The sequence below is a fragment of the Colobus angolensis genome, unplaced genomic scaffold (assembly GCF_000951035.1).
Source record: "Colobus angolensis palliatus isolate OR3802 unplaced genomic scaffold, Cang.pa_1.0 Scaffold156, whole genome shotgun sequence".
Classification (NCBI taxonomy): Eukaryota; Metazoa; Chordata; class Mammalia; order Primates; family Cercopithecidae; genus Colobus; species Colobus angolensis.
In genome coordinates, this window is record NW_012114666.1 from 2,693,318 (window position 1) to 2,714,236 (window position 20,919).

General features: G+C 42.2%; 1 protein-coding gene across 1 annotated transcript; it reads right to left on the reverse strand.

Annotated features, from left to right (window-relative positions):
* Nucleotides 1–2,034: 2,034 nt before the first annotated feature.
* Nucleotides 2,035–3,100, reverse strand: MC3R (melanocortin 3 receptor). The gene has a single exon (XM_011936712.1). It carries the CDS (start codon nucleotides 3,009–3,011, stop codon nucleotides 2,040–2,042), a length of 972 nt encoding a protein of 323 aa, XP_011792102.1. The 5' UTR covers nucleotides 3,012–3,100; the 3' UTR covers nucleotides 2,035–2,039.
* Between the last annotated feature and the right edge of the window lie 17,819 nt (nucleotides 3,101–20,919).

The window sequence follows — 20,919 nt, forward strand, 5'->3', positions numbered from 1 at the left end:
TTTGATGATGAAAACCTGTTGGCAGCAGCATATTGGTGCAAAAGGACATCAGCCCCAGGATGCAGAATATACCATGACCTTAACTAGCTGGCCGTTCCCGGACAACCACATCACCCTTCCAAGACTAAATTTCTTCATTTGTAAAATGACTCACCTATTTTAGAGGTTTGCTAACGGGATAAAATGAAATAATGTGAAAATTGATATAAGAGTGAAAAGTAAGTTATTTTTATCTTGTTTACATAGAAAAAAGACATCATAATCCCTACAGCTACTCATATCACTTTCAAATAATTAGATTCCCCCTTCTCTGCATTTACCCACTGAGTGGCCATAGAAGAGTCCTGTGATTTAGTGTCTTGATTAAAATAATGGGAAATGACAGTGGCCCGGGAACCACAAACCTGGTATTTTTGGAAACTAAATGGGAGAGTTTTGTAGTTTGGCTAAAAGGCATTGCCCTAGAAAAGACTAGCACTGTGGTCAATGGAGCTGTTTATGCTGCTTACAAAGTCATGACTGAATTGCAGTGAAACATACCATGGCCGTGTGCAGGAGTCACCAGAATGATTCCAGGTGGTATATTTCAATGTAGTACACATTTAGCAGCCATAAAAGCTTTTTATTATTTCCAAACATCATAAAGCAAGAAAGGAATGGTTTTGCTTACATTAGCAGAAAATCTTCAAGAACAAAAGAACCCCAATGTATGCTAGCACAAGATAAACACACAATTGCACCCCAACACACAGCTTAATATAAGAATTTGTGATGGGTAGATATGGGCACAGCCAGAAAGCACAAACTGAAGTTATCTAGGGCAGAAAAGGATCTGACAGTGCCAGCTCTAGTCAGCCAATCTCACCCTTTGCTCCCAGGAATGAATTCCTGTAGTTGATAAGGTATAGACATTGATAATAGGGTCATCCAACTTTAACACAAAAGGGGAAAAGAACAAGCAAAAGGGGAAAAGAACAAAAGACACCCCTTCTCTTTCACAGATAATATTGAAGAAGTCCTGTTACAGAGATGCAGTTGCTATAAGCAAAAACAAGGGCTCCCAAGAAAGCCACACAGTGGTTCTACAGTTTCTCAAACTATCTTAAGCTACAGTAAAGCAATTTCTTGTGTGTAAGACAGAGATATATATTTATATATATACATGTACTGTACACCCAACCCATGATTTCCTTTCTTATTTTAAAGGCTAAAAGTAAATGATAGAAAAAAAGAAGTTATTTTAAAAAGAGTAATTTATACCTTAAAATAGCAAGCTATCAAAATATAAGTACACAGGTATATTCTGATTGTCCAAAACACTTTCTCTCTTTTGTTAGAGTTTTGAAGGTTGTCTTAGACTTAATCCATAAAAACAAAATAACAACAAACACCAATACAACAACAGAAAAATAGAAGTGGGTTCCATCCTCATGCTACCTTTGGGGGAGGGGACAACTGAAGGGATATGGGGGTAAGAAAAGGGGAAAACAGCATAGCATTGCTTCTTTCACAAAGAGACAATTGTCTAACTGCAAATACAATGATAGAGTAGAACTCAGTCTCCTATGGAGTTAAAAGTGCAAAGCTATCTATCCGTGCAGCTGGCAACAGGAGGTCGTAGCTGTAACAGGTTTGCTTGCAAGAGATCTCAACCACCCTTATTGTTCATGAGAATCCTTCAGTCTGGTCTGGCCTGGAGCATGAAGACGTGGGTGTGGAGCAGATGAGCAGACAGGTGTCACACACTCTGGGTGTTTGGAAATGAGTGCAGAGAGCACACAGAGAAGCCTTCGCTGATTTCTCCCAGTGACTATTTGGGAAATCAGAGTTTGTGACTTCCCCATCTTGGAATCCTTTCAGAGAGTCTGTTATTCACCGTTTCCCCCCTTTAAAAGGCGTTGTAAACTTAAACGACAAGTACAATCATGGCTGTTAACACATTTTTATATCTTCTAAGTATTTTTTTTCTTTCTAAACATCTTGGGTGGATGGAGGGTCAAAAGTGACCCGACTGATGATCATTTCCATGGCCCTGCATCCTATCCCGAGTTCATGCCGTTGCAACCACAGAGAATCTCCTTAAAGGTGTTGCGCAGTTCCAGGCTCCGGAAGGCGTAGATGAGCGGGTCGATGACGGAGTTGCACATGATGAGGACCAGGTAGGTGTTGAAGTGGGCAGTGTAGCAGATGCAGTAGGGGTTGGTGGGGCAGGTGATGATGAGGACCAGGTGGAGGAAGAAGGGGGCCCAGCAGAAGATGAACACCCCCAGGAGGATGGTGATGGTGACTGCCCCCTTCATGCATGAGTGTTGCTGTGGGGCCACCCCGTCGGCAGGTGGCAGTGCTGCTATGCGCTTGACATGCAGCCGCGCAAAGAGGAACATGTGCACGTAGAGGGTGCCCATGAGGAGCATCATGGCGAAGAACATGGTGATGAGGCACACGATGACCATCTTGCTCTCCGAGTAGACAATGAACACCACGCCACAGATGCCGCAGCCGACCCAGATGGCCACGATCAAGGTGAGGGCCTTCCTCACGGTCATGATGCTGTGGTAGCGGAGCGCGTAAAAGATGGTGACGTACCTGTCGACGGCGATGGCCAGGAGGTTGCAGATGGAGGCCACCAGGGAGATGCAGGTCATGGAGTCGAAGATGTTGTCCATGTGCTGGATAAACTGGTCCTCCAAGGTCAGGTAGTTGCTGTGGACAATGGCGATCATGATGGTCTCCAGGGCATTGGACACGCTCACCAGCATGTCGGCCACCGCCAGGCTGCAGAAAAAGAAGTACATTGGGGAGTGCAGGCTGCCGTTCCTGACCACGGCCAGGATAACCAGGGTGTTTTCCAGCAGACTGACGATGCCCAGGGCCAGGAAAACCTCGGGCTTGATGAAGACCTGCTCACAGAACGGGCTGCTGCTCTGGTTGCTGAAGAAAGGAGCTTGGAGGTGCTCCGAGCCATTAGGTAGCGTTGGCTGAACAGAGGGCAGGCAGCACGAAGCATTCATTGCTGACAGAAGGGCTGATCTGAGCTGGGGCTCCAGCAGGGTACGTAGGAGGGAAGACAAAATCTCCCTCCAGATACTTCTTTTGGATGCTCATTCAATCTGAACTTAGAGTTTGTTCTCCCCTAGAATAAAAGGATGTCGAAGGTAGAGAGAGAGATAGTGAGAGAGGGTGGAGGAAGAGACAGAGAGAGAGACATACACACAGAGAGAAGGGGGAAGAGAGAGAGAGGGAGAGTAGCTAGTTAGTAGCTAGCATGCAAGTTCGTAGCTTGGAGACATGCGGAGAACTTTGCTGTTCCAGGAGGAGCAGTTTTGACCTTGTTTACGTAGAAAAAAATACATCATAGGGTCTCTTACCAGCAAGTCTTCCTTCTGTTTCCCTCTCACCCCTCTGTTTGTCTCTCCTCATTTCCCCACCTGGGAACAGAAAACCTGCCACCGGTTGCTACAGTTACAGCTCTTTTCATGGCAAGACAGGGGATGTGTTACTTGTTGCCAGAAGTGAAGGGAGAACACTCAGGTTTTTTTATATTTGCCAAGGGCAAACAACTCCTACTTAATCTTCAGCGCAGCAGAATGACCACTGAGCATCGGGCACCTCTCTGACTGACAGCAGGTGCCTGGCCCTGAGGATTCTGCAGGGAGATTAAGAAGCAGACTGGTGCCCTCTGCAGGCCACACGGCTGTCTGCTTGCTGGCTTGGCCGAGCCATTTGTGTTTGTCATGGAAACTGCCACAGGTCCACTCATCTGTTCATTTGTTTGTTTATTTGTTCATTCATTTGTTGTTGTTGTTTAGCAAACATTTATTGAACACCTACTATGTGTCAGGTCTCTGCTGAGCGCAGGAAATAGAGTGGTGAGCAAGACAGCAGCCACTGTCTCAGGCTTCCCTGAACTCAGAGTTTGGGGTGGAAGAAGAGGAATCAATGAATGCTTAAATCAGGAAAGTCCAGGAAACCAGCGATGCAAAGAGGAAGAGCCCAAACCTGGACTGTCAAAGAAAGTTCCTGGAGGAAGGAGCACCTATGATTTGACTTCAAGGAGGAAGAGGCCATATCCAGTTTGGGGTGGGTGGTGGTGGGGTGGGGCTGGAGCTGGAGGAGGTAGAAGAGGACTCTAGGCAGAGGGAATCAAACGTCTGCAGCCTGGAGGCAGAGAGCACGCTGGTCATAGGAGTCATCACAGATTGTGGATATGGAGATCCCACCTGACCCACGGAGTCAGAATCACTCAGGTGTAAGACCTGAACAAGTGTGTTTGTAATTTTTGACGGCTGAGCTGGGGCATAGTCACAGTTGAACTCCACTGAAAAAGAATCTTGGGCTTTTGAAAGTGCTGCAAGTAGTCTGCTCTGGTCAGAGCATGGAAATAGGAGACATGGTCTGAGAAATGATGAGGCTGCACAGGTTTCTTAAAAAGTTGAGAATTGCCTGAATCCTGAAGGACAGTCAGATGTGGGAATTTGGACGGTACCTTGACAGCAGTGGGGGCTGTGGAAGAAACATAGGTAGGGCAGGAATGAGATGGGGTCTGTATTTTAGGAGTATTCCTGGTTGTAGGGTGGAGAATGAATGAGAAGGAATGAGCATGTAGGCCAGGGAGTCCGGGGCAGAGGGTGCTGCAAAGACCCAGGGTGAGATGATGGTGGCCTGGAGCAAGGGAGTGGCCATGGGGACTTGGAGGACTTGGAGGGTGGTCAGAGAGATTCAGGAGGTTGGATAATGTAGCTTCAAAACTGATGGGTTATGGGATCATGGGAGAGGGAGCAGTCAGAAACACTTCTACTTCTTTCTTATGTAATGGGGAGGATGGAGATGTTTTAAGCTGGAAAATGTGAAAGGCAGAAGTTAGCAGGTGGCCTACTAATGTAGTGTTGTTCTTGGAAGTATGGTTTAACACTTGGTCCATGTTAGATCTGATTCCCCATATAGATCATATAAACTCAGAAAACACTGAGTCGTCTCACCCCTACACACACACACACACACACACACACACACACACACACACACACACACACACATATTCTAGATGAATTGATCCATCTATCCATCTGACTATGTATATGTATGTAGGTGTGAGAAATATTAAAAATATGCATATGGAAATAGAAGAAAACTTAGGATCCTTGGGGTGGAAAGATCTTAAGCAAGATGAACAATCTAAAATTTAGTATGGAAAAACACCCTGAACTAAGTTAAAAGAAAAACAGGATGAAAACATTTGCTACAGGTAAAGTTACTATCTCTTACTACTTTCACATGAATTAGAAAAAGATAAATTACCCCTAAGAAAATTGGGCAAAGGATATACATAATACTTTACTGAAGAGGAGATGCAAACGGTTAATAAACATGAAAAGATGTGAAGCCATCTAGGAAGTTGGGGAAATGCCAGTCAAAATGAGATTTTAATATCATTTTCCCAGCTAGATTGACAAGAGATAAAAAGATGCTAAATGCAGATGAGAATATTGGGAGGACACCCTCATGCATTTCTACTGTTTGTGAATAGTTTCACAATTTGGCAGTTTTTACTAAAGTAAAAAAATGCATGTTGGTATGAGTTTCAGTCTATGAACTGAGGGGCATGAGAAATACTTTTGTTTATTTGCTTTTTTTAAAAAAATATTTTTGTCAAGAGCATGAGTTTAAGTTGCCCTAAATATACACTTCCACTTCTGTTTGTTTTCAACAGAGCAACTTAATTTCTGATGCCAAGCCACTATTCTTCCAGCTTGGAAAAAAACACATTCTTAATCCTTTTGGGAACTTCTCTTACCCTCAGGGTCACATCCAGTCTGTGGTTTCAAGAGCATGAGTCGTACATGCAAAGCTAGATTATAAGGCAGGGACCATTTGTTATCTACTAGGTCTTTTCCTGCTCTGTGCTTGGCACACACTGAGCAATGAACACCTATTCTTGCTTTCAATCTTGGTTGTGTGCATCCTTCAAAGAGAACAGATGGGACCTCGTACTTAAAACTTGTGTCCTCAGAGGTATCGTCATCACTAATGAGTGTTTATTTGGTCTTCTCCAAACACTACTTCCCACTTTCCTGGGGGAGTTGCACAGATGCAGCATTACGTTTTAATTGAATCTTGTGTAAATGAATTGGCTTTATTAATAACAATTGCAAGACATGACAGTCTCTGTCAGTGTTTACCTTGTGTTGCTGGCATATGTGGGGGTGTCTGTTTTGAATCAGTTATAGTAAATGTAACAAGAAGATTCTTATTCTGGGAGATAATCCACCCAGGTGGTCTCTGTGCCTGAAAAGTTCTTCCTCAATTTTGTGCCTGGTACACCTCTTTATTTTTCAAGATCCAGCTTAAATGTCAACTATTTTTTACAGCTTTTCTTAAATTTCATACACTAATTTACCACCCTCTCTCCTTGCTGACAAACGGACAGGGTTCAGCACTCCTTCCTCACTCTCAAAAGCACAAGCAACAAGGGGAAAAAATTGTGGACTGAGTGCGGTGGCTCACGCCTGTAATCCTAGCACTTTGGAAGGCTGAGGCGGGTGGCTCACCTGAGGTCAGGAGTTCAAGACTAGCCAGGCCAACATGGCGAAACCCTGTCTCTACTAATAATATAACAATTAGCCAGGCGTGGTGGTGCGCACCTGTAATCCTAGCTACTTGAGAGGCTGAGACAGGAGAATTGCTTGGACCTGGGAATCGGAGGTTGCAGTGAGCTGAGATTGCACCACTGCATTCCAGCCTGGGCAACAGAGTGAAACTCCATCTAAAAAAAAAAAAAAAGAATTGGACTTTCTCAAAATCAACAACTTTTGTATTTTAAAAGATGCCACAAAAATGAGAAGACAACGCAAAGAATGGGAGAAAGTAATTACAAATCAGATCTCTGATAAGAGACATGTATCTGGAATACATAAAGAACACTTACAATTTAATATAACAAAAAGACAAACAGCCCAATTTAATGATAGGCAGCAAAGGATTTGAGTAGACATTTCACCGAGGAAGATATCATGTCCAACAAGCACATGAAAAAAGACTCAATATGATTAGTCATTAGTGAAAATGCTAAAATACACTAAAAACCATTGAATTGTCCATGTTAGGTGAATTGTGTGGTATATTGACGCTATCTCAACAAAGCTGTTTTAAAAAATGACATGCAGAATATTGCATAATTAAAGGTCACATCCATGCCACGAAAAGGGGGACAGTTGGCCAGTGGTCATGTTAGAGCACAATGATTAGATTTTATTATAAATATGAACTTTTCATGAGGGGGAGATGCTGCTGATGCCTGTGTCCCTGCACCCAGCCTACTTCTGATTTCAGCCACCATTTGCTGGACAGCTCCGCCAGTTCCCTGTGAGCTCAGATTCAACTTACACAGCCAGAGTACCACTTTAAGGTTGACAAACACTTTCTGCCCCAGGGTCTTCCCTGGTGTGTGTGTGTGTGTGTGTGTGTGTGTGTGTGTGTGTGTGTGTAAGTAATTCCTTATCTGACAAAGTTCATCCTGGAAATGAGGGGGAGTAAATGCCCCCAGGGGCAGTGCTCAACTAATGAGGGCCAGAGACAATAGATACATTCTTCAGCTCCCCTATCCTGCAGGTGGACAATGGCAGATGCTGTGTGTGCTTCCCAGCTATCCCCTGAACCTCCATCACCTAGTGCAACATGCTTGATAATGTGTCTTATAACTGGCTTTTGCTACGTATCCATCTCATTCTCTCTGAGCCCTCATGCCTTTTTCCTGGGATTGCCTCTCAGATAAATTACATGCTCGCAAGTCCCTGTAACAAGTTCAGCTTTAGGGGAAAAGGGTGCAAATTAAGGACTACAAAAGACCTCCTGTGCGCCAGGCTTCTTTGGCATACTTTTTCCCTTGCTTGATTACTTACTCCTAGAAGGCAGGGCTGTGGGTTGTCCATGCAATACCTATTATCTTCTTCCTCAGCAATGGACTCCAGCTTTACTGGGGCAACAGCATGTCCAGCTGCCACACTAATGTGCCAGCCTTCCTCGAAGACCAGGTAGCTACATGATCCAATACTTGACAGTGGTGTAAGGGAAGTCTTCTATGGAAGTTCCAGGGAGGCAATTCAAGTAACCCAGCCAGCAAACCTCAACTGGCACAAACTCTTCTGCTCTTGACTGTTTCTACTTTTTACTGCCTGGAATGATGATGTAAAGGCTGGAGCTCTATCACTCATTTTGTAAGTCTGAAGACAAGGGCCAGATCCTATGAATGTGGAGCCCGAACCTGAAAGACCTCTGAATCTCAGATGACTTTACAGAGAGGTCATCCCAGCCCTGAATTGCTTACCTTTAGGTTTCAAGTTGTATCACAGAAAAATAATCCTTTATTTGTTTAAGCTCTCATTATGTGAGATTTTCTGTTTCATGCAGCTGAACTCAACTTCTGGCAGAAGGCCATCTTTAGCTCCGATTTCTGTCAGAAACATATCAAGTGCTTAATATGTGTCTGAAAGGAAGAAGCCTTTAGCTTTCTCTATTTTGGTTTCGGACAATCTTAATTATGTAAAATCCCGGTAGACTCTACTAGTTAGATAGAAACGGAAGTGACTTCATTTCCTCAACTTTGTAATTGTGTCTATAATTATTTTGGCTATTAGACTATATAATGCTTATGGGCAGAAATTGACTTGTTCATCTTTATATGCCAGCACCTAGCACAATACTTCTATATCCTTAAAGAAGATACAGTAGGCAGCTTTAAAGTACTATTGCAGTACTGCCATTATGGAAAATGATTGGGAAGTTTCTTTAAAAGTTAAACATAAATTTACCATATGATCTAGCAATTTCTCCCCTAAATATCTACCCTAGAAGAAACATATGTCCACACAAAGACTTGAAAGTGAATATTTATAGCAGCATTATTCATAATTGCTAAACATGCAAACAACTTAACGTCCATCAAATGATGACTAGACAAAATATGGTATATCCATACAATAAACTACTATTAAGCAATAAAAAGGAATAAAAAATTGGCACATGTGCCATATGAATGAGCCTCAAAAGCATTGCATAGGTGGAAGAAGTCAGACATAAAAGACGACACACCGTATGCCACTACTTACAAAAAATATCCAGAGGAGACAAATCTATGAGGACAAGCAGATTAGTAGTGGCCTGGGATTAGAGGTGGAAATGGGATTAACTATAAATGGGCATTAGGGATCTTACTGGGATGATGAAAATGTTAGAAAACTGGATTATGGTGATGTTGCACAACTCAGCAAGTTTACTAAAAATCACTCATTTGTATCCTAAAAATGGGTGAAGTCTATGGTGTGCAAATATACCCCAATAAAGTTGTTAAAACATGTAACTGTGATTATATTCCTTGTGTCTTTAACATATTAGAGTCTCCTAAAGAATTAATAATGAATATGCTAAATTGATTGAGCCATTCCACAATGTATATGTATATCAACACATTATACACCATAAATATAAACAATTTTCACTTGTCAGTCAAAGTAAGAAAAAATGAAAAAAAGAATTGCCAATGATATATCCTTTCACAGTGTTGACTAGAATGACATCCTTCTGAAAGCACATAAAGTTAACACTTGTGAAACGTACAGTATGTGCAGCCCATTTCCAACCTCCAGGCCCTTCTCTTATTCCCTGGAAGTTCTAAGAACCCATCCAAAGCTAATGATTCTTGTGAGCTCTAGGTTGTGCAGCTCATGACTGAATATCCTGTCAGCTTCCAGTCATCATTAATTGTTCCTTTAACCTGGACTGACATTTTATTATAGTCACCAGCTTTGACTTCATTCCCTTTTTTTGAAGCCTACTTCAGAATTTTATGCCGTTGATTGCTCTTGCCACCCATAAAAGAAAAAGTTTCTGGTCTTCTTATTTTCTTTTTCTAAGAGACAGTTTAACTAAAATGCATTTTAAAAAGATTACGGCATTATTCCTTTTAGGAAGATGCCATCTTGAAATTATTGGAATAGGAGAGCATGCCATTATCTCAGGGACTTCTCAGATCAATTTTCTTCACCCTAAGTTAGGGTTAATCGAGTGAACCATTCTTGGAAGTTGAAGCCTCTTAGTGGACATTTTCTCCAAAAGTATTGAATGAATTAGTTGCTCTTTTAAAATATTGCCTGAGAAAAGATGGGCTGAGACCTTGATGTGCAGTTGCTTATGTCTCTCCCATAAAAACCTCAACCTCTTCTTTTTTTCTCATATATTATTCTTGTAGCTCTTTCTCAACTTTCTGCCCCCCGCCCCAACTCTCCCCAGCTGAAGTTCTTGGAAGAATTGTCAATAGTGGCTTTCTCTGTTCTTTTCCATTTTACTCTTCAACCCATTCACTTTTGACTTCTGCCCTGGTCACTCCATAGAGACAAGTTTTGCAAGGGTTACCTGGTGAACTTATGTCAGTAAATCCTACGTACATTTTCCACTCTTGCTTGAGTTGACTTCTTAGCTAAACTCGGCACTCTCGACTACTCCTTCCTTCTAAATCTACTGTCTTTGCTTGGTTTCTCTTGCACCACATTCCCCTGGTTTCCCTCCTATTGCTGTGGCTGCTGTTTCTCAACCCTCTTTTTCAAGTTCATTCTTTTTACCACACCGTTAATTATTGAGGTATCTTAGAGCTGACTTCCTTCAAATTTGCCTTCTTTTTTCAGTCAATCTTTTCTTCCTATGTAGTTTCATCCTTTCCACCACTCCGATGTTCAGCTATATGTCCTTGACTTTCAAATTTATTTCCCTAGTACAGCCTTCTCTGAGCTCAAGACCATTTCTCTAACTGTCATCTCTACATGGATAGTCCTGACTTGCATGTCTGATACTGAATTTGTGTTATTCTTCCTTATATTTGGTCGTTTTCCAGTGTTGCTTTTTCTGTGAATGGCTGTATCATCCATCCAAGTGTACAAATGAGAAAGGCTGGCATCTTGAATACCTCCTTGTCCCTCACTTGTGGTATTTAAGCTGTCAGCAAATCCAACTGGTTTCACCTCTGAAATTGCCTTTGAATTCATCTCCACCATCTCGGCTTAGGCTGCCATTATATCTTGCCTAGACCCCCTAGTCCTCTGCTCATCTCTCCTTTCCTCTTCTTGCCCTCCTTCAATTGTTTTCTAGATGTGGTAGCACAGTGCTGTGTTCCAGACCCAAATGTGATCATGTCACTTACTGGCTTATAACTCTCCAGTGTGTTTCCACATTTCTCAGGAGAAACGTAACTACCTTTGACAGCCAGCAAGGCTAGCAAGCCTTTCATTGTCTGCCCCTGCATCTGTCCTGTTACATGCAATTCCCCACCTACATCTCCATATGTCTGCACTCTCTAGACATCCTAGCCTTCCATCAGCCCTTGGAGCATTCTGGTCTTTGTGGAATCTTTGCACAAGCCTGTCCTAGATTGAGAAGACCCCCACCTCCCAACCCCACTTGCTTCCTGCAATGCACTGCCTGTGTATTCTTCAGATGTCAGCTCAAGGACTCTTCCCCTTGATTGTCAAGCCCCTACCCTTGGCCCCAGCAGCCACATACTCCCTTTCTGAAACAGCTAGGTCATCTTACTTCTTACCTTCATGTGCTCCCATAAGACCATGTTTCTCTCCTAGAGACATATCTCAGTTAAGTTTTAGCCTCACCAGTATTTGATTAATGTAATGTTCACCTATCATTCATCAGCTCCGTGGGATCAGAAAACAGCCTGATTTTGGCCACCTCTGAGTCCTCAGCACCTTGCACATATGTGTATTGGGCACAACTAGTGGTTGGAAAACTAATAACAGCTGGGGTCAGGGTGTAAAAAAGAGTCCTGGTAGCACCCAGTGACAATGCATGGGGCTGTCAGGACCCTGGGCAGGTGGAAATATACAACACTTCCATCCATCAGTGCAGAAAGTTATACTGGAAAGCGCTGGTCTAAAGCAATCCAGATCTCTTGCCACAGTGTTGGGTCAGGTGCCCATCAAGTACAAAAAATGTGTACTTGTTTTATGATTGAAATTATCTTGAGGAGACTGAATTAATAGCCTTGTTTCTCATTTAGGCACTATATGCACCGAGAAAATAAAGATATTTGTTGTGCTTCTACTCAGTTTATAGACCCTTCTTCTCATTTTACAAACACTTATCAGGTCCAAGATTAGGCCACTGTCAGGAGGAGGTGGGTCAAGCCTGGGAACATGGTTGCAGATGGACTTAGTATTTGCAGAGTTGGGCTGATGAAGTCTCTGTTCAGGTAGTGAGAGTGGATTAAGCTATAGGAGCGGGAGGCCTGCCTAAGAATGTAGTATGCACAGAAAAATGTGGAAAGAAGGAATGAAAAGAGATTCATAGTATTCTTTGAGTGTTCGGTCCAGCCAGGTCTGAACCTTCAACTCCTTAATTTTCCAGTAACATGAATCAGTAAATTCCATCACACCAATTTCTTAAATTTTTGCTTAGGAACATTTGAAATGCTCATCTGACATTTGCAACTGATTGATATATTAACATCCCAATAGTTTATAAAAAAGAAAACCATTGAATATGAAAGTGAAGTCTTTAATCATCGTCTTGAATTTGTCATCAATGCACTGAGAGGAGAGCCCTTTTTATGCTGTGGAATCGAGATCATTTTTCTCCCAAATCTTGGTTTGCCTAAATTCATAATTAGGGTGGAGGTATGAGGAGAGAGGCATTAAGAGATTACAAAAGTAAGACCCATTTGTAGAATCAGGTTTATCATGAGTGTTGCATTAAGAGAGCAGTTGAAGCCCTTTCTATACTGTCTCCTCCTGTGATGATGAAATAGCAACCAGCCCAAGATCTGGCTCCAGGAGCGTAAGGTATTTGCAGTGCTGGCAGCTTCCAATTGCATTTTTATTCTTGGAGCTTTCATTATCAGCTGCTCTGAAGAGTTTTCTTATTAAAAATGTATACTTGTTTTATGATTGAGATTATCTTGAGGAGACTAAATGAGGCCTTCTCATTTAGGCACTGTATGCACAGAGAAAATAAAGATATTTGTTGTCCTTTTGCTCAGTTTATAGACCCTTCTTCTCATTTTACAAATACTTATCAGGTCCAAGATTAGGCCATTGTCAGGAGGAAGTGGATCAAGCCAGGGAACATGGTTGTAGATGGACTCAGTATTTGCAGAGAGGTTGCAGTTTGAGGCCATAGAGAACTCTCTAGGTGGGTAGGTGAGCAGCATTCTCCCTAGGTGGGTAGAATCCTGATGGCCTGCCAAGGGTACCAGGGCCTTGTCTGGTGATACAGAAGCCGTTGGAAGTAAAGAGACAAAGAGGTTCAGGCCAACACTTAACATCTGAACATGGATGAACTAGAATTAAAAGTAACAATTAACATTTATTGAGAACCCTAATGTATGACAGGCCCTCTGCTAACTTCTTTACAGCTGAGAATCAGGATGAGTTGCTACAACAACCCATGGGGTAGGTAACAATACTATTGCCACTTTACAGATGGAGACACTGAGTGCAGACAGAATGTGTAATTTGCAAAGGTCACACAGAAAGTGATAACTTCATATCTGGCTAACAAGCCAAAGTGCCTTTAACTAGTGTTATAAGTCTTCCCTAACCATTGAAAGTAGGTATTCAGAAGACAGATGTGGGATTGAGGTTGTATTAGTTTGTTTTCATACTGCTGATAAAGACATACCCAAGACTGGGAAGAAAAAGAGGTTTAATTGGACTTACAGTTCCATATGGCTGGGGAGGCCTCAGAATCATGGCGGGAGGTGAAAGGCACTTCTTGCATGGTGGTGGCAAGAGAAAGAATGAGGAAGCAGCAAAAGTGGGAACCCCTGATAAACCCATCAAATCTTATGAGACTTATTCACTATCATGAGAATAGCATGGGAAAGACCCACCTCCATTATTTAACTACCTCCCCCTGGGTCCCTTCCACAACACATGGGAATTCTGGGAGATACAACTCAAGCTGAGATTTGGATAGGGACACAGCCAAACCATGTCGGGGCATTCGGGAAAGCTCCATCCCTGGAATAAATGTCGAAGTCAAGATAAGCCCCCAGGCCTGCACAGGGCAGGGGTTGGGTGTAGTCATAGTGATGAGAACATGCATGATAGGGTCAGAGTTGTTCTACAATAAGGAGGCATAGTGATAGAGAAAGTTGACAAGATATTCTTAAATTATTTCTTTAAAACTCTGTAAGGAGTGCATAGCTGGCTTAAATCCTTCTACAGTATTTACCAACCATCATCCAGTGATATTCATGATCTCCTTGTTTTAACAGTCGAAATCCTGATAATAGCACATGGCTGTCCAGTTAGAACCTGCATTTTCCAGCCTCCCGTGCAGCTAGGTGGCATGTGACCAAGATCTGACTAATGGATATGAACAGAAGTGAGAGTACTACTTCTCTGTTGGGCTATTCAAAGAAACAAGTGTATTTCCCCCTGCCTTTACCCAACTTCTTACTGGCTGGGATAAGGATAGGCTGGAAAAAACAAGAGGCCACTTTTGAGCCAGGAATAGAAACTTATGTTGTAGATGGCTGAAGTCCCTCTTTAACCTTGGGATGCTTCCTTTAGGACTCCTACATGAAAGAGAAATAAACTTCTATTTTGTTTAAATCATTAGAAGTTTGAGTCTTTTGGTTGTAGCACTTTAGACTGTTCCTTAACTAACACATACTATAGTGATGCAATTTTATTTATCCCACAGGAAAGAAGATTAAAGTCATTCTTTCATGTAAGCACTGACTAAACGATTGTGGAGTGGCTTCTATGTGTCTGGTAGCATGCTAGGTGTTGGGGGGACAAAGATGAACGAGACACAGTTCCTGCCCCAGGAGATGCTGTACCTCCCAGATCACATCTTCATGAATCAGATTAGAGCAGGCATGCATCTCTGAGCCAGTATCTGTGGACAGGGGAATGCCGTGCTGGGATTGGCCAGGGCTTTCACCTGCCCAGCTTGGAGCCAGAGAAGGAGTTAGAGCCACCTGAATCCCATGATCTGAAAATAAAGGGTAATTTCCCTGAGGAAAATGCGGTACTATTCCCTGAAGATGCTGGACAACAGACCCAATCCATGTTCACTGCAATAATAAAAACCAGTGCTGAACACTTTTTACATGTTTGTCATTGTATTTACTAGACAATGACTTTCAGAGAATCAAAGAGGGAAGAGCTGACAGAATGGCTCACAAACAAAATAGCGTTTGGCTATACTACAAGGCTATGGTAACCAAAACAGCAAGGTACTGGTACAAAAAGAAATACATAGATCAATGGATCAGAATAGGGAACTCAGAAATAAAGCTACGCACCTACAACTAGCTTAGCTTTGACAAAGTCAACAAAAATGAACAATGGGGAAAGGACCCCCTATTCCATAAATGATGCTGGGAAAACTGGCTGTTTGCAGAAGAATAAAACTAGGTTTCTACCTCTCACCATATGCAAGAATTAACTCAAGCTGGATCAAAGACTTAAATTGAAGACCTCAAACCATAAAAACCCTAGAAGAAAACCTAGGAAAAACTCTTCTGGACATTGGCCTACGCAAAAAATTTATGACTAAGACCTCAAAAGCAAATGCAACAAAACCAAAGATTAACAATTGGGACCTAATTAAAGAGCTTCTGCAAAGAAAAACTACTAACAGAGTTAACAAACAACCTGCCGAATGGAAGGAAATATTTGCAAACTATGCATCTGACAAAGAACCGATACCCAGAATCTATAAGGAACTTAAATCAATAAGCATAAAACAACCCTGTTACAAAGCAGGCAAAGGACATGAGCAGACACTTCCCCAAAAAAGACACACAAGTGACCAAAAAATGGATAAAAAATGCTCAGCGTCACTAGTCACCAGAGAAATGCAAATTAAAACCATAATTAGATACCATCTCACACCAGTCAGAATGGCTATTACTAAAATGTCAAAAATAACAGATGTTGGCAAGGATGCAGAAAAAAGAAATTCTTCTATACTGTTGGTGGGAAAGTAAATGAGTTCAGCCCCTGTGGAATGCAGTTTGGAGAGTTCTCAACGAACTGAAAATAGGACTCATTTGACCCAGAAATCCCATTACTGGATATCTACCCAAAGGGAAAAAAATAATTCTACTACAACGACAGCTGTACTCATATGTTTATCACAGCACTATTCGCAAGAGCAAAGACATGGAATCAACCCAGGTGCCCATCAATGGTGGATTGGCTAAAGAAAATGTGGTACGTATAGACCATAGAATACTATGCAGCCACAAAAATAATGAAATCATGTACTTTACAGTAACATGGATGCAACTGGAGGCTATTACCCTAAGTGAAGTAATGCGGAAACAGAAAATCAAATACTGCATGTTCTCACTTAGAAGTAGGAGCCAAACAATGGCACACATAGACATCAAGACGGAAACAAAAGACACTGGAGGTTCTAAAATGGGGGAAGAAAGTAGGGGGTCAGGGTTGAAAAACTAGCTATTGAGTACTGTGCAGACTACTTGGATGATGTGTAAAATAGAAGCCCAAACCTCAGCATTATATAATATATCCATGTAAAAATCTGCATATGTATCCCTTGAACATAAGACTTAAAAAATAATAATCTTTGGATTTGAAGTGAAATAATTTTCTGGGAAGATCAGAACAGATTGGATGAGTTGTTGCTTTTTTCTAGTTTTGGAAACCAGCTCTGCTACAATTTAACTTTGTGACTTTGGGCTGGTTACTACAGCTCTCCAAGCCTCAGCCTCCTCACATATAAAATAGGTATAATTAAAGGGGCTGTTTTTTCTATTTGTTATGAGGATTAAATGATTTGATGCCTATGACATGGTGAACACATAAAAATCGTTAGCTATTGCTAATATTACAAAAGAGGGAAGAGATTTAAGGAGGAAACCTAAGAAGATGCTGTATCCCTAATTCTTGGAAAAGTATTTGGCACTTAACAGATATTTGCTGAATTGATGAATAAACAAATGAATGTGCAAAAGCAGCACAAGCTTAAAATATTAAAATTCTGGTCTTACCTATTGCGTTGTTATAATAGAATTCAGAAGAAAGCTCCACTTTCTCTAAATGAAACCTCTGTGTAAAGATGTTTATGTGCTATTAACTGAAATCAATATTCTGATGGAGATGTTGGATCTTGATTTTTCTCAGTGGTTTGAGCTGTTTTCTCTGTTTCTGTATTGGGGTGCATAGAACCCAGATATGTGGGTAGAAAGGAGAAGTGTTTACTTGGCTACAAACAAAAACCAAAGCCATTATGCCTGGGTAGTTTGGGAACTGATTGCCTTCCTAAAGTAATAGCCAGAATTAGAAATGTCTAGGTAGCTGTGTTGTCTAAGTGAAAGCCAAGCAAAATAATCTGTGTTTCAAAGTGCTTGTGTAATATCCCGCTCTTCTAATGCACTTCTGTGTTTTGAGATCTTTCAAAATAAGAACTGTTGGTGTTTCAAAAGCTATCAGACAGGAGCCAGCAGACAGGCGGAGGCAGAAGATGAGGTCGAAATGCCCTCTCCTGCCGTAACGCACAGGGTGTGTGCTGGTGCCCTCACATGTGTTTGTTATGGCCTCATATCTGAGACAGGCCCTTGGTTCAGACTGGAGCCCAAAATTCCCAGGTTCCGGTTCCAGGGCTGGGTGAGTAGACACAATACGGCTGCCCTGCATCCAACCTTTGTCAGGAGCAAATCAGTGGGCCTAGGCAGAGCTGGGCAGTGTGTTTTTAAGGAGCTGTTGTGGACATTAAATGAGGGAGATTAGAGAGTGTTCAGCCCTGGGCTGGTATGCAGTAGGCACTCAGTAAATTCTGTTCTTCACTCTCTGTTAGGGATGTGTTCTGTTGTAGGTAACAGAAAACGACTGTAATGTAACAGATGAGAGTTTATTTTTCTCACAGATTGCAATGTCTGGTGGTAGATGGTAGCTGTATTGATTTAGAGTTCAGCGATTTCAGGGTTATTGTCTCTTCAGTTATCATGGCATTTCTTTCATATGTGTCACCTGATGGTTACAAGATGGCAGCAGCTCCAGATGTCACATCTCTGATGAGAAGAAAATGGAAGCTGAAAGGTACTGAGATGATCCCTGTACCAATGGGATATCGTGTATGAAGAAAGAAAAACTTTTTTGTCCTGCAAATATCTGTCTATCCTCCAATAAAATTTTGATGATGCCTCATTGGTTAGAACTGGGTCACGTGATTCACCCTAGCTGCAAGGGAGGCTGGGAAATCAAGTAAAAGATCATACAATTGGTCATCCTGAACACAGTCTTCTTTCCCTCTAAGAAAGATGTCACAGGCTGAGCTCCCCAGAAACAGATGCTGAGATGGAGCTGGGGGGTATGTAGGATGGTCATTAGAGATCAATACTTATGGGAAGGAAGGACAGAAAGCAGAAGTGGACCAAGGAAGAAGCTTACCTGTGAGGCAGGCCTGACCAGGCTTCAGCCAACTTTGGACAGCTCCAGAGCATAGCAAAGTTGTCCCTGTTGGGCTGAAATGTCTGGATCTTTATACCTACTACACAGTCAGTCATTGGATGTGGACTGGGCAGGAAGGGGGAGCACATGGGCAAGATGTGGCTCTGCAGATGAGGCAAATCTTGAAGGAATTACAACTTAAGGCTTCCTGCTGACAGATGGGGTGACAAATTCTTCCTTGAAGAAGGACCCGAGTGGTGCATGTCCTTGTTCACCACAAAAGAGGAGTTAAATGTGTGCCAACATCAAGATGTGACTGGCCAGCATCCACAGGGGTTATTCCCACTGTATGTACCAGGAAGCTGAGTTTTACAAGAGTTCTAGATATTGTGGGAGAGCTGATGACAGGGTGTTTTTGGTCCTGACACCTCTCATAGTGTCATGTAAGGGCTGCGTACATGAGGGGGCTGATTGTGGCACATCCTGTGTGACTAAGTTACCAGTGTAGGTCTGTGCCTGGCTAAAGGCTCCTGTTATGATGGTGAATAGTTAGAACAAGTGGAGGTGGAGTTACTGTTCAAGGACATGACAGCAGGGGCAGCTACTGGGAAGGAACACAAAGACAGCTCATCTATGAATGTTATGGGGGCATTGGGACACATTTTACAATAATCTAAAATGAATATAGAAGTTCCTAATATCTATTTGTGACTCTCCTATAGTGGCCAACCATGGTGCCATGTAATGGCATTTTTTTTCCTAATGATATTTACATATTTATTTATTTTTGTTTTTAATTATTATTATTTTTTGAGACAGGGTCTCACTCTGTTGCTCAGGCTAGAGTGCAGTGGTCCCATCAAGGCTCACTGCAGCCTTGACCTCCCAAGTTTAAGTGATTTTCCCACCTCATCATCCCAAGTAGCTAGGACTACAGGCTTGTGCTGCTATGCCTGGCTAATTTGTGTATTTTTGGTAGAGATGGAGTTTCACCATGTTGTCCAGGCTGGTCTTGAACTCCTGAGCTCAAGTGATCCACCTGCCTCAGCCTCCCAAAGTGCTGGGATTACAGGTGTGAGCCACTGCACCCGGCCTCTAATAATATTTATGAAATGTATTTTGGAATGGTTTTAGATTTACAGCAAAATGGCAAAGGTAGCACAGAGAGTTTCCAAATGCCCCCCATCCTATCTCCCCCATTGTTAACATTGTACATCATCTCAGCACCTTTGTCAAAACTAAGAAACCAACGTTGGCATGTCGCTAATAATGAACTCCAGGCTTTATTTTGATTTCACCAGTTTCCCATTCATGTCCTCTTCCTGTTCCAGGTCCAATCTAAGATACCGCATGACACTAAGTTGTGTCTTCTTAGTCTTCCTTGGTCTCTGGCAGTTTCAGTCTTCCTTGCTTTTCATTACTTCGGCAGTTTTGAGGAGTACTGATCAGGTGTGTTGTTCCTCACTTTGGGTGTGTATGATGTTTTTGTTACAATTAGACTGGGGATATGGGTTTATGAAAAGAATATCACAGATATGGGTACTTTGTAATCACAGCATTCTGGGGGGGTACATGGTACATAACATCACTGGGACGATAGCCTTGATCACTTATTAAGGTAATTGTATGTGATTGAGCTTTGATTACACAAGTTTGGCCCTAGGGATCTTGATATTTTTATATAGGATTTTTCTCCATCTTACATCCCTACTCTTACTTATGGAAGGGACATACGAGAGATACGTAAGAACCAAACTGTAACACTGATGGCAGGGCAGGTCCTGTGTGGGGTCCAATAGAAGTCTTTCTCCTGTTCTTTCCCACGTTCTCCTTCCCACACTTTTCCTACCAGATTCAACACTGACAAGTGCCAGAATGCCTGCCCTGTCATGATAATATCAGCAATCACTTTATTGAATATTTTAATGTGCCAGGAAGTTTGCTTACATTGCCTCTAATCTCCAAAACTACCATACAGGTACATATTACCATGCCATCTTGCAGATTAAGAAACAGAGAAATGAAGTGAGTGTCCCCAGGTCATACAGTGGGGATAGAAAAGCAGAAATTGGAACCCACATCTATTTCCTGTCAAAACCTGTGCTCTTTCTACCTCCCTTGCTCATGGGCAGACCAGTGCAATGGGAAAATGAGTAGCAGAAATAATGGATATAATATTAATACAACAGCCTCTAGTACCCTATGGTTAGGCATGAGAGGAACAAAGAACTCTAGAGGACAGGTATACACAACTACTCAGAAAAAATGGACACTTTTTTCATAATAAAAAGAAGGGAGAAGAGAATGAGATGAGCTTTTCTGAATCATTATGGCTGTGGCAAGAAATACACAACCATCCCCCTTATTATTTCTATTAGAAGACATAGGGGCTGGGCACGGCGGCTCATGCCTGTAATCCTAGCACTTTGGGAGGCCGAGGCAGGTGGATCACGAGGTCAGGAGATCGAGACCATCCTGGCTAACATGGTGAAAC